Below are 14,936 nucleotides of genomic sequence, written 5' to 3'. Positions count from 1 at the left end.
AGCACACCACTATTATTATTGCTCATACCTTGAGTTAGGGTTTAAAAAACCTCTACCTTCAGTGTTAATCCTCAACTCGTGTGGCTAAGGATGTGCTATTACTTTTCTAAGCAATGAGGCATGCAATTTTTGTCTGCTGCTGGAAAAATTCCAGACTTTTGGGAAGTTTGGGGTCAGTACGATTTTTTTATAATGGCTCGTTTCCACCGAGCGGTACAGTACAGTACAGTACAGTACGGTTCGGTAAACCCTGATCCGGCTTGCGTTTCCAATGGCAACAATACCCTTACTTTATAGGCTTGTTATATGCCGGAAAGTGAGAGACTTTCAAAAACATTTTAAAAATCAAACGACCCCAAACTTTTGAACGGTAGGTGCATATATGCACTTGAGACCACTCACATTTTCTTCATAAACATGTAAAAATCTAGTTTTGATGCAGAATTGATATTAGTCTCATTGAGGAAATACACCTGTCAGCTTCCTCTTGTTGTTGCATTTGGCTTTGTAAGTGAATGGGGTTCGATCAGCGGGCCCGGGGCACATCAGCTGAGCTGCTAATTGGCTTGCAGAATACGATCAAATACGGTCATTCATCAGCGCAGACAGATTGCAGATCTATATCCATCTGCATCCAATTACTCATTTAGTCCCCTTCTGTTGGCTTTATCTCTATTATCATTGAATAAGTAAATTACTGCTTTCAGTGCAACTGACATGTGAGACATTGTTGCTTGCTTAAAGGAAAAAAAAACATTTCTGAATTCAGGCAGTGTATGTACGTGTTTGGGTGTGAGTAGACATACCCATTTTGGCATGTTCCCTCCATTGGGGTCATGATGGTGATATTGGAGCACAACCACAGTCGCAATAACTGACATTCCAACAATGATCATTATACTGGCAAAATACTGCCCTAAGAGAGAGACAAAGAGAGAAAGGAAGAGAATATAGTATGCATAAACCTTTCATTTATTACTCTCTTAGCAGAATAACTTTTTATCATCCAGTCATACTAGCAAAAACCAGGGCAAATGTAACAAAAAAGGGGCATTGATTATAAAAGAGTGGCGGAAGGAAGAAAGGGAGAATGAGGAACAGATGAGTGAACCATAAAAACTAAATCATAAAGGAGAGGGGGAAGCAGACAGGAGAGACAAAGCGCGGTAGGTGAACACTCTTCCAGCAAACGCATTTCTGAAGATTACATCTTTGCGGCTTCTGAGGGCCTATAAACCAGAGGATGGGAAAAGAGAATGTGGGGTGAATTGCTTTTTTTTTTTTTCATGGAGGATCATCTCTATGTCTGGGTCTGTTTCATTTTTATGTTTCTCCTGCTTCTCTCTCCTGACCTGCCTATCATTTCCAGTTAACAATCTTTTACGATACATGTTGCAAATTACTATGAGAAGCCAAGCATACGGTTGCCAAGACCAGGGCTTTTGGCCATGATACAGAATAGTGATCAATTTATTATTCAGTGGTGCAGTGTGTGGATCTGAGCACACACAAACTATACATCGTTGTGCACTAAATTTTACATTTCATTAAGTTCAAAGACTTGCATAAAGACTAATATATTCAAAGCCCGGTGTTTTTATTTGCAGATGAACTAAGTGGGGCAGACATTCTAAAATATACTGTATAAAATACAGAGGAAAAATATGTGCATTAAAAATATGTTAAAATATGCAAAAAATGGACATGCATGCTTTACCTATTAGCGGGATGGAGTCTGAGGTTGCTGGCATGATCTCTGCCACCAACAACATGAAGACTGTTAATGAGAGTAGCACAGTAATACCTGTGAATGTATAAAACAAAAAGAAATGGACTTTATGAAACATACATGTCATTGCATATAATGAACTCTACACAACTGCTAAGACATAATTGTTTACTGATATGTAGTTGTAGATTAATTGGTCAATATTTGGCCGTTTTTAAACATTTATAGTGTCTTTTCTTTAATTGAGTTCATTAAACTGTATGAAATGAATGTTTATTTAAGCTAGTTTCTGTATCTCTTATTTACAATAAAACATTAGATAATCAGAAACATAAAAATAGTGTTTCCGAATCTTTTAATGGCAGTATAGTATTTACATTTGTATATATACATTATATATATAGTAGGCATTAAATCTCCAACCCTGCAGTCTAGATATCAGCATGTGCCACTGAAAAAATCAATATCAGCTGACCACTAAAATAAATGCATAGTTATACAGCCTCTCTAGTTATGTACGACATTGGCACTTCATAAGATGCCCAACCACAGCTTCTTATTGGATGTAACTCATCTTGACAGAATTTGATTGGATCTGATTAGACGGCAGTGCAGCGTTTGATGGAGTGATACATAAAGTGAATTACATCAGGCCATTTCTCTTCCTCAATCGCTCTTTAGTTCAGTTCAAGTCATCTCCCTCCCTCTCCAGCTGCTATCCATCTCTCCCTCCTCTCTCACCACACACACAAACCATTCATCTCTATCTGCTGTTTATCTGCTTCCGCTCTTTCTCACTCAACCTCCTTCCTCTTACATATGTTTTTGCTCAGATTTATAAGTGCTATCTTGGCATAATGAAACCTCAGTAAAATTGTCACCAATGAGACTAACTGAATTCATTAACAACAACAAAAACAGTCTTGGCTTTAAATCAGGACTACCATTAAAATTGAAAACAAATTAATTCCATGATATGCTGATTAATTTCATGATATGTTGATTAATTAACTGCAATTATTGGAGCTTTCACTGTTTGTATGACTCACTAACAGCTTGTGAATTAGTGGTGAGGATGAGTGAGTCACTGAATCATTCACTCATCCGATTTGTTCAAAAACAGATTAATTGGTTGTTTGGAAATGTTTCCGTTGGCAGAGCAAGAATAGAAAAAAAAAATAACTGCCAATATCGTTTCAAAAATGTAAGTTACTCAAAGTTAACTTCTTGTTTATTGAACTGGTGTATAAAAGCAAAATAATAAATATAATTCATTAAATATTTTAAAAGAAGTATCACTAACACTCCCTTTCAGTTTGAGGTAGAGGACTTTCTTTCTTTCTTCTGTGGAACATAAAAGATAATATATTAAAGAATGTTGGTAACCAAGCGGTTTCGGTTCCCATTGACTTCCATTGAATTTTTTGTCCATATAACGATGTTCCACAGAAAAAAGTCAGATTTGGAAGGACATGAGGGTGAGTAAATGATGACAGAATTTTCATGTTTGAGTGGACTATCCCTTTTATTATATGCTTCTTAAACATAAAGCATATATTAAAAATGATGTATGAACTTTTTTTTAGGTCGATCCTAAATGTTCTGATCCTTTATCAGTCAAAGATGTTTCAATATTGCAGGCCTGGTTCCTGGAAAGTGCAATGCATTCTTTCTCTTTCTCTCTTACACACACTGACTCATCCCTGCTTTAATTACATCAATAGATTAATTGGCCATATGAGTGTACAGCAAAGGACTTCCCTTCATCGTGCTTGCAGTGATACGCATTCTTGAAGTGAGAAAACTGCCTCATTTCCTTTCTCTTTGGTTGCTCTAAGCTTCTGTCTTTTGCTTCTCCACTTAAATATATAAATATATTGTGAAAACCCTTCAGTTCACGCCTCTTTACATTTCCTGATAGTCATATCTAAAGTTCCGTCCATACCATCTCTGATGGCAGTTTTTTTCTTTGCTTTGAACTGTATGCTTTTTGATGGTAAATGTCTCTTGACAGAGAGTGGGGAAAAAAAACATGGATAAAAGCTCTTGATGTAAACCAAGAGTTCATTTGACATGACACAATCAGGAGATATCTTTGAAATGAGCACCCACACATTTTCTGTTGCATGTCCCAGCTCTCTGTTCTGTGACTAGACCTTGGCAAGGCTGTGGAATTATTTTTTCCGTTGCACTGAAATATGCCAGATATGCAAACCTATACACCATTCTTCTTCTAAATCAATCATGTTTATTTACAAAATATATAGATAATCTCTTTCTTTCATAATACCTAGTGAGATCTTCTCTCCGGAGTCGGCAGGCAGTAGGAAGATAAGCAAGGTCATGGATGAAAGGAGGACACAGGGAACGAGAAGGTTCAAGGCGTAGTAGAGCGTCCGCCTACGCATGGTCACCACAAATGTCACATCTGGATAGGGTTCCTTACAGCAGTCATAGTACAGCTCGCTTCTTGAGCCAGGCACACCTGATTAGACACAGCATGTGAGGAGAAGAATGAGTATATAATGATGAAGGTATATAAAAAAAAAAAACATGTTCAAAGAGATGCTGTTGTCCTGAAGAGCGGCCGATTCTGCTCTTCCACCTTTGATCTACTAGGGGGAAAAAAAACATCCTAATCAGCAGATGCCAGCCAGAGGCAAGTTCTTCTCTGAGACTGAGCATCCTGCTTTTGTGTGAACAATTAGAGAGTTCCTCAAAACTTTTGTATACCGTCCTCTATAGCCTCTCAAGAACGTGACAGGAAAGTAGAAACCAAAACTAAGGGGGGAAACAACTAAAAAAATGTGTGAAATGTGTTGCTATTAGATGTGCTGCATCAGATTTGACATCTATTATGTTTGGTCACGAGAGACGGAAGAACCAATGGCGCTTTGTGTCATTTATGTAGTCCATTTCATAACATGAAAACAACCAGCAAGGATTTGCATCAAAAATGCACCTTTTATGATCCACAGAAGAGAAAAAAAAACTCAGGTGGTGAACAACATGATAGTGAGTAAATGACAGAAGTTTCATTTTTGGGTGAACTATTCATTTAAAGTAAGCATGGTTAACCAACTCGAACAGCTTAGCCAAGGTGAACCACCTGCCTGCTTTAACCAGGGACCAGTTCCATAAACACAACAACTATTTTCAGACTGTGACTTAAAGGTCCCATATTGTACACCTTTCTGAAGTTTTATTTTAGGTTTTGATGTCCTTAAGAATATATATTTGCGGTATAAGTACCAAAAACCATCCCGATAACTTTTTACAGAAAATCCGATTCCTTTCTCAGGAGCTCTGCTAAGAACAGGTTGATTTTGGCCTTTCTAATTAATATTCATGAGCCTCTCTTCTGATTGGCCTGTTGTTTTCTGAGTGACGCACGGCCAGGCCAACCACAGGTAACTAGGGTCATGTATGCTGTAGCCTGCTGTGGCTTGGTGATGCTCACTAGTAAGGTAAATAAAACACCTGTAATGATGGACATTGCTGAGGGAAATGTTATCCGGCCTTATATGTTCGAGACGGACTCAGACCCCGAATTGGCGACGACAGGAGACAAACAACCACCTCCTTACTTTCGGCGTTATTGTAAGAGTATTATAATTACCATTACATCAATGCTGCACGCAGATTTAATGTTAACGCTAATTTAAACTGTCTTAAACTGTCTGTGGTAAACTTGTAAAACTATGAACTGTAGAGACTGCAGCATCTTTGAGGAGTAGCTTCTTTGAAAAACCGGCATTGAACTGTGCAGTCATTCGTAATATGCAGAACAGACGGTTAAGGTCGAACTAAATTGCTGTGGCGTTTCTGAATAAATAAACATTAGCCACTGTTCCCTTATATTAATCTTGTTCGGAAGCCTGTGCAATGATGTAGTTTCGTGACGGTGGGCAGTGCTTGGGGTGGGACTGAAGGCGGTGACTGAGTAGTTCTGACATCACATTTATACGGAAGTCACAATGGCTCGTGAAAAGGCACAGCTACTTTATGCAGGCTGTGTGTATTTGTCTGTGGATTGACCTGTTGACCTCTGTTATCATGAAAAAAGCCAGGAAATTTCAGTTTTGACAATTTGGGACCTTTAAGAACTAGTCTGGCCAACTAGCAGTTAACCAAGGGCAAACAGCCTTTCCAATCTACATTTTTTAAAGTTATAATGAGTCTTGAGAGAGATGAGAGAGGCTAGTCTAAGCAGTTTTTGCAACAAGCCACAGGTTGAGTTCAGCTATAATGGCTGTAATCCAGCAAATTAACTACCTAAACCAGTTTGGACAAGCTAATGATCATATATAAACAACTCTGACCTCCAGTTTTAATTACTACCATGAGCTGGTTTTTATTCAAAACGGGTTGTAATGTTAAGACAATGCAAATTTTTCTGTCTTTTTAGTATTGAGTATGTACGTGGAACAATTAAAAATGTTAAAGAGTTCAAGAGTGTGACTGGCATAATATTACAGACGTGAACAGCAAGACAGAAGCAAAATAGTGAATTACGCAATGAAGCAAATCAGAAGAGGGTCAGTGAGAGACAGAATTGTGCAGTGCAAGATATTTTCCAGTCCGCTTCCTCTTATCCACACAATTTAATTACATTAATTTGAATACTAACAGGCTCATCGGATGGACTATGAATGAATATGAACGGACATGAATTTAACAAGAAGGGCTGGAAATTTTCAATTCTAAAGTAGATTTCTGTTCTATATAGGATGTAAGAGTTATTCTCAGGCCTGTGAAATCTACTTAAAACATTTTTACTTTTAAAAATATACAGAATGCATTTTAACCATCTAAACATGCAGCTGCCAAACTCACCTCTCACTGCCTGAGTCATTTACTAGTCAGTTACTACAGCAACACTAAGCGCACATCTGCCTGTGGGTGTTATGTTTGCTTGATCGTGAGAAGTTTACAGGAGATGTTGCCTGAACTCACTCACCCACAAGGTCCCATTCTCCGTTGGGCATGTAGCCAGAGATATCAGCCTCATTCATCTGGAGGTCCAGCAGCCACCCGTCAAACGTCCACGAGCCAAATTTAAGCTCGCACTTCTGGATGTCAAACGGAAACCAGCGTACATCCACGTTGCAGGTGCTCATGAAGATACCTGTAATGAAGTGAAGAAATAGGAGAAAAAAATATTTATGCTTTTCATTCTGATCCAGAGTCAGCATTGAAACTGCCTAAAGAATGTACTGTTTCAAAATGCCACACTGTTTCTTCATCAGCACCGTATTGCAGCAGCCAACTTCAAATTAAATCCAATTGACCTTTTCACTTGAGTAAAACCAGACAGTTAAAAGATACACGTTCAGAAACGGCAGAGCTGTAAGAAACCCCATTACATAAAGACCTTTATGCACAGTACGAATACCCAGGCTGACACTCTCATTATTATTACACACACACACAAAGACACCAGCTAGATGAATCATATCACTAACTAAATAGACTCGCTCAAGTTTAAATACTGCAATATAGGCAGATAAACTCATTATGGTTTCAAACAGCTTGCAAATAAGCCATTTTGAACCCTGAAAATGAGAATTATGACCGACATGGATGAGATAATGAGTGTAATTTGTTTTATACCGCACAGCAGTCGAAGGCACAACCACAAAGAGCTTCCTAATCATACACTTAGATATTTATTGAAGAAATCACACTTGAGATGGAACAGAAGTCGGAAAAGGGAAGCTCAATAGGGCTTATGTTGCCTCTGAACACTGATTGAACAATCCTGCAAATTTTCACAGAACAGCACGCCATCAACCTTTTACAGTGATTCTCAGGCAGCAAACATATTAAAAAACATAAGGACAGAATCACCACAGATGTGTAAGTGAACAAGACTTATTATTAAAGAACAACTGCAAGCTGCAGTACGTACAATTTTCAATTCCGAAGGTGATTAGAGTGATTGCTAGGTGGTTAAAGGGGTGGTATAATGCCATTTTCACAAGATGTAAAATAAGTCTTTGATGTCCCCAGAGTGTGCATGTGAAGTTTTAGCTCAAAATACCCCACAGATATTTTTATATAGCATGTTAAAATTGTCACGTTTTGAGGGTGAGCAAAAACGCAGTTTTGTGCCTGTTCCTTTAAATGCAAATGAGCTGCTGCTCGAGGCACAGAGAGCGGTGGTACAGCTTGCACTCACACAGACATGCACTGAAAATTTCTAAAACTTTTAGCCTTTTATGTTCAAACCGGATTCAGACAATGATGAAGAGCCTCAAGAAGAAGTGACAACACGTAGAATGCAACAGGACATTTCTGAATCCGGCTTGTCCCGTAGATGGTCTGCTTGCACACTTTTACCTTACGCACAAGCAGTTCCATTTGCGCTCTGGAGACAGCTTCGGTCTTTCCACTATCAAATTCCGTCATGTAAATAGCGAATCTGCCATGGCGCAAGCGAAACTGGCATTTAAAGGGAATGGGAGATGAGACTCTGATTGGTTTAACGCATGTAAATCCTAAAACACATCCATTACTCATTAAGAGAATAGGGACAAGCCTGCTGAAGTGGATTTGGACACGCCCTAAGTGAACTTGCGCCCTGCGCTTTAGACCATGTGTTTAAATCGCTAAAATAGGGCCCTCAGGCTTAGTTTGTTCAAATGAGCAACAGTAATAGTGATGCTTGCTTGCCTTAGCCAACACCTCAGGATTGCATAAGTATTTCAAAAGACAAGTGCATTTCAAATGTAAAAAAAAAAAACTGTTCACTGTTATTCCAGAGCTGAGAAAAAGAAAGAAGACTCCATACAAAAAAAGAGAAATATTGATCTCCCAAAAGAAAGTGACATTTTTCAGGTCATACATTATGTTCTGCTGTACTGACCCCATCCACAAATCTCTTCAAACTGATCTACACTGCTTCAGAAAGTTCCTAAATAATTCACCTCTGTACTGGGCCTCTGATATGAAACACAAGTTCCCCTTTAATCTCTGGTACAGATGAAGACCAGAAAGTCTTCTGAAAATGGTCCCAGCAACTCAATTCCCAGTTTGGGCTTCCAAAAAAATGAACTACTTTGAAAATGCTTGGCCTGATCATACCACAATCGTAAGCCACAAACTTCATCACTTCCTACCAAAGAAAGGACGAGAGCAAATAGCTTCTTCTAGATATGGGGAAAGGATGAGCCAACAAAATATGTGTATGTTTCACGTCAGTATTTCATGTCAATTACCCATTTGCAATGATACTCTCATCCCTGGCTGGGGGGATGAGAGTATCTTTGCTTCGAAAAGTAAAAGCACAACTCTTCTCAACAAACTGCATTAAGCATTATCTAGCATTTCTATTTAAATCCCTAACCCTAAGTATGAGCAATTTGCCTTATAAAGCATCACTAATTACATTTAGGCCTACTTATGGAACTGGGGTCTTCCATGTGGCTAGGATCCAATGTCAGTCATAATACATTTGCAAGAGGATTATTTCTTCTTCTGTAAAAAAAGGGAAAAAAAGACTGTGTCGTAGGCACAAGCTAAAATATGCCTACCCGCTGACAGTGAAACTAAGTGGAGGTGGGCCAGTTTGCGACTCACTTGTATTGCATTTCCAAAGGTTTCACATCCACAAATATCATTCAACTTAGAAACACTCAGCACTTTTGAATTTGCTAACTGGACCCTCTGGTACCTTGACATTAAGAGAAATCTTACACAGGGCAGTTTACATTACACCCAAGAGCACAATGGTCATTTTTTCAAATCAGTCTAAATCTAAATCGATACAGGACTTAAACACAGCTCAGTCTAAGCACCTTAGATCTCCGCTGGATTTTTGCTGCCTTTCTTTTCCATGTCGACGGCTTCTACTCTAGGGAACCAGGTGACTAATCCTAAAAGATAATCAATAACAACAGCTAGCGAGCTAGCAAACCCACTCCCGCTAAATGGATTCTTCAGATGAGAGGCATGGGGCAAGCAGTAAAGAGGGTGAAAAATATTGAATGAGATGACGCAGTAGAAACCTCTAGCTGAGTGAAGCAACTTGCATGCTAAAAACCTGTTATGAGCTGGGCTGATATGTAATATTTGATATGTAATCATGTATTTTTACGTGTTTCACTGGTCTCCACCACCTTTTTTTCTGTCACAAGGTAATTCCACATCAAAAAAAACATTTGTGAATATACATATATTCACAAATGATTATATATATATATATATATATATTCACAAATTATTTTTTTATGTATAAATTACCTTGTGTGTGTGTGAAATTTTCATTTTAATATCAACTACCCATTTGAATTTCTCTGAGATTAACAAAGATACAGAACCAAAACATGATCAAACCCTTCTTTGTATGGCAAAAATAAACAAAATGCACCATAAACACACCCCAGCTCTGTGTAATACACACATGCAGGCACGGTAGTTCGCTTTAAATCTGTCAGGAATATATGAATCACCAGCCCTACAGGGCATATCCTGTCAGTATCAACAGGAATTCCAGCAAAATGTGCATGAGTCAATATTAGACTAGAGTGATCTACTCCGAAATAACTTTGCTGTCAACACTCGTTGCAGATCATTCTAAATGAGTCTCTAATCCACTGCACACTTATAGCAGCTGAGTTCATATCATTCAAAATCAGAGTACTGAGAAATCATGAAACCTTTCAAGAACATGTTCAGTTCACATTTCAGCCCAAATTTAAAAAGAAAAAGATTTATTTATTGCATGATTTTGTTTTTCATTATCTGCATGACAATTAAGCAAAAATACATATATTTTTTGCTGCAATTTGAATAACGAGCACCAAACATCAATGTTCACATTCAATAGCCACTAAGATACACGGTAACACTTTAGAATACTGCTCCATCATTAAGGAATAATTACTCAGGAACAAATGAGTAACACATTATTAACAATCTAGTAACTATATTAACTAACAAAAAACTCTGATTAATGAATTAATAAGTAATAGTGCTGGGTCGAAAGTGGTACTTCACTGTTAGCTAATCAATAACTACTATTTTTTCATACCTCCCAGAGGACTACTATATACAGGTTTCATAATTAATGAATAATGTATAATTAATTCAAATGTTATGGTCATGATAACCCACTAGTTAATATTACCAATTAGTACCATTAGTAGTATTACCAAATCCTTCTAAAGGAAATGAAAGCTTTAGCATAAGTTCTGCCGGGAAGACTCAATTACTATGTCACCTATTGCCTTCACTTCTATCCAATCATATTCGTAGGCTCATTGCGTAAAAGCTCGGTACTTACACATGTTTGAGTTCGCAGATACTGAAGCGACGATTACCCCCATCCTCCCCACCACCACCAGGATGGTCCTGTCCATACCTCCCGGGGGGGTCGGCTGCGCCCCTGCCTTCGTCTTCAGGCAGGAATTGCAGATCCGATACCCTCGGATTATGCACTACGGACGGGGCCTACGCCAAATGACTTTGTATATTATCAGATTGCTGAGCTGTCAATAAATGTATGGTTTATTGAAATAATTCTCCCGAGTCTTTCTGGTAGAACTACTAATTATTTGGATCAGTATTTTTAAGTGAAGATCATGGTAACCCACTAGTAATGACTCAAGTGTAACCAAATCCATCGGAAGCAATTACTATCCAAAACCTTACAAAAAACTTCAAAAGTTTACAATGACTTTAGTCATCACTAGGGAGTTATCATGCTTTTCACTTTAGAATACTATTATTTATTAATATTATTTATTTATTTATTAAAGTTTTTTTTTTTTTTTTTTTTTTGCGTTTTATCATAGATTAAAATCTATAAATTAAAATATGTATTGCATTTATGAAGAAAAGGCTCAGCGCCCAAGGCTCTATCGCTATTGCCTCAATTGTGTACAGTGTCTTTGGGCGGATTGCCAGCAACAGCCATTAGGATTGTTTGTGATTTTGTCTTAGTGACTTAGGAGTCCTCCTGACTACTCCTAACATTTCACAGATTTAGGAGCTAGTTTTAGCGCTAAAATGCTTTGTAAAATACTATTAGAGCAAAAATGTAGGACTCCTGACAAGCCCATTTTTTTAAGAGTTTCTCCTAAATTGGCAAGTTAGGAGCTACTTTTAGCCTCAAGATGTTTTGTGAATACAGCCCAAGAGTTCCTTGTTGGTTACTAGTAGTTAATAGAGTGTTAATATTGCGTTACTCATTTGTCACTGTGTAGTTATTCATTAATGACGGAACAGTATTCTAAAGTGTTACCAGCCACACCTCGACAAAATAAATTGCGGCAAAATTTATGGCTTTGATTAACTCAGTGAAAACTAAATATGAGAAAATATTCCTGTGTATGTATATACACTCACCTAAAGGATTATTAGGAACACCATACTAATACTGTGTTTGACCCCCTTTCGCCTTCAGAACTGCCTTAATTCTACGTGACATTGATTCAACAAGGTGCTGAAAGCATTCTTTAGAAATGTTGGCCCATATTGATAGGATAGCATCTTGCAGTTGATGGAGATTTGTGGGATGCACATCCAGGGCACGAAGCTCCTGTTCCACCACATCCCAAAGATGCTCTATTGGGTTGAGATCTGGTGACTGTGGGGGCCATTTTAGTACAGTGAACTCATTGTCATGTTCAAGAAACCTATTTAAATGATTCGAGCTTTGTGACATGGTGCATTATCCTGCTGGAAGTAGCCATCAGAGGATGGGTACATGGTGGTCATAGAGAAATGGACATGGTCAGAAACAATGCTCAGGTAGGCCGTGGCATTTAAACAATGCCCAATTGGCACTAAGGGGCCTAAAGTGTGCCAAGAAAACATCCCCCACACCATTACACCACCACCACCAGCCTGCACAGTGGTAACAAGGCATGATGGATCCATGTTCTCATTCTGTTTACGCCAAATTCTGACTCTACCATCTGAATGTCTCAACAGAAATCGAGACTCATCAGACCAGGCAACATTTTTCCAGTCTTCAACTGTCCAATTTTGGTGAGCTCGTGCAAATTGTAGCCTCTTTTTCCTATTTGTAGTGGAGATGAGTGGTACCCAGTGGGGTCTTCTGCTGTTGTAGCCCATCCGCCTCAAGGTTGTGCGTGTTGTGGCTTCATAAATGCTTTGCTGCATACCTCGGTTGTAACGAGTGGTTATTTCAGTCAAAGTTGCTCTTCTATCAGCTTGAATCAGTCGGCCCATTCTCCTCTGACCTCTAGCATCAACAAGGCATTTTTGCCCACAGGACTGCCGCATACTGGATGTTTTTCCCTTTTCACACCATTCTTTGTAAACCCTAGAAATGGTTACAAAGAAAATCCCAGTAACTGAGCAGATTGTGAAATACTCAGACCGGCCCGTCTGGCACCAACAACCATGCCACGCTCAAAATTGCTTAAATCACCTTTCTTTCCCATTCTGACATTCAGTTTTGAGTTCAGGAAATTGTCTTGACCAGGACCACACCCCTAAATGCATTGAAGCAACTGCCATGTGATTGGTTGATTAGATAATTGCATTAATGAGAAATTGAACAGGTGTTCCTAATAATCATTTAGGTGAGTGTATATTAGGGCTGGATGATTAATCGAAAAGTAATCGAAACCGAAATTCAGAGCCTATAACCGACGTAATTTTACCAAGTCGGTTATTTCGGTTTTTTAATCCTATTAATATTTCCGCCTACTGTGTGTGTACTTTACTTTCCCCTTAAAACATATTACCGCGTGTGTAGTCACTTGACTCCGCCCCGTCCCTGAACGCGCGTCTATTTCGCTTCAAACGCTCGCTTACGCGCGTCCTATTCGCTTTGGACGCGCGAATGGATTCAAAATGTTTTAAGCGTAGAACTAGACGCGATAGAATTTGACGCTCTATTCGCGTTTGTTGTGAACGCAGCATAATGAACAGGCTGCGATGTCAAGATTGCAATGCTGTGTGTGTGTGTCGGAGAGAGAGAGGGGCACGGGCGCGATCGAACAGTGGAAACATAAAAATATCATTCGTCATTATAACATCAACGTCAATTTGTTCATACAGGACATCATTAAAACTGCAAAGTGTTTAGCCTACAGTATTTGTGTAAAACATTGTGCTTTTGTCAAACTGTAAACTCTTGTCAAACTGAAACCTACAACTGTCACCCAACCAAAATCACACACACACACACACACACACACTGTGCACATTTTTTTTAATCAAATTATCAAAAAGCAAAAATGATCTCATCTTTTGGACATTCATCATATTGCATTGGTTTTCATTTCTTGTCCTAAAACAGAGCACTAATCTTTTTTATTTTTAAGTTACACATTCTACATTGATTAAAAAATAAAATCAAATGTGTTTTTAATGGTAGTATTATTTTATACAGAAATAAATTATTTATAATTCAGATGAGAAGTTAAAGTTAATTTAAATTTTAAGGAAACAAATATATTGATCTGAAATATTGCAAATTAATTTTAAATTCATTCAGGTTACCAAACATATCTCAAGGCCTTTAGAATAAAGGGTGGCAGTCTTTCATTATCAGCTGTTGTTGTGGACTATATACTGGAGAAGTATTTGTTCTCCATTTGAGTGAGATGTTTTTATGTGGCTAATTGAGGAAAGTGCTTCCATATATTTTATTATTAGTAGTATTAGTTCAAGAATAAAATAAAGATATCGGATTGATATCGGTATCGGCAAATAGCCAAAGCGGCATCGGTATCGTATCGGAAGTGAAAAAGTGGTATCGGGACATCTCTAACTCTTTCATTAGAAAAAATAACCGTGAACGTATTTACAGTATAAGCCTTGCCAGTGACATAGGATTTTTTTTTTTAAATAATCGTTTAATAATCGTAATCGAGGTAACTTGTTTGATTAATTGCGATTATGATTTTAGCCAAAATCGTCCAGCCCTAGTGTATATATATACACTAGGGTGTGTGTGTGTGTGTATATATATACACACACACACATATATACACGCATACATACACTCACCGGCCACTTTATTAGGTACACCTGTTCAACTGCTTGTTAATGCAAATATCTAATCAGCCAATCACATGGCAGCAACTCAATGCATTTAGGCATGTAGAAATTGTCAAGACGATCTACTGAAGTTCAAACTGAGCATCAGAATGGGGAAGAAAGGTTAAGTGTCTTTGGACGTGGCATGGTTGCTGGTGCCAGACGGGCTGGTCTGAGTATTTCAGAA

The 14,936-nt window shown here is 38.2% G+C and overlaps 1 protein-coding gene across 3 annotated transcripts in view; it reads right to left on the bottom strand.

The window, feature by feature from the left end:
* chrna11 (cholinergic receptor, nicotinic, alpha 11) overlaps window positions 1-14,936 on the bottom strand; it is a 36,613-nt gene that overhangs the window by 12,508 nt on the left and 9,169 nt on the right. For all 3 annotated transcript variants that reach the window (XR_013822076.1, XR_013822077.1, XM_079879475.1), the window contains 4 exons: window positions 6,690-6,857; window positions 4,020-4,214; window positions 1,718-1,804; window positions 807-916 (listed from right to left, as the gene is read on the bottom strand). Coding sequence is in view for 1 of the 3 variants with exons in the window: in XM_079879475.1 (XP_079735601.1) it covers window positions 807-916; window positions 1,718-1,804; window positions 4,020-4,214; window positions 6,690-6,857 (560 nt within the window). In the remaining 2 variants the exon portion in view is untranslated. The remainder of the gene's footprint in view (window positions 1-806; window positions 917-1,717; window positions 1,805-4,019; window positions 4,215-6,689; window positions 6,858-14,936) is intronic.

The sequence above is a fragment of the Squalius cephalus genome (genome assembly GCF_949319135.1).
Source record: "Squalius cephalus genome assembly, chromosome: 8".
Lineage (NCBI taxonomy): Eukaryota > Metazoa > Chordata > Actinopteri > Cypriniformes > Leuciscidae > Squalius > Squalius cephalus.
This window is presented reverse-complemented; position numbering and strand designations above follow the sequence as displayed.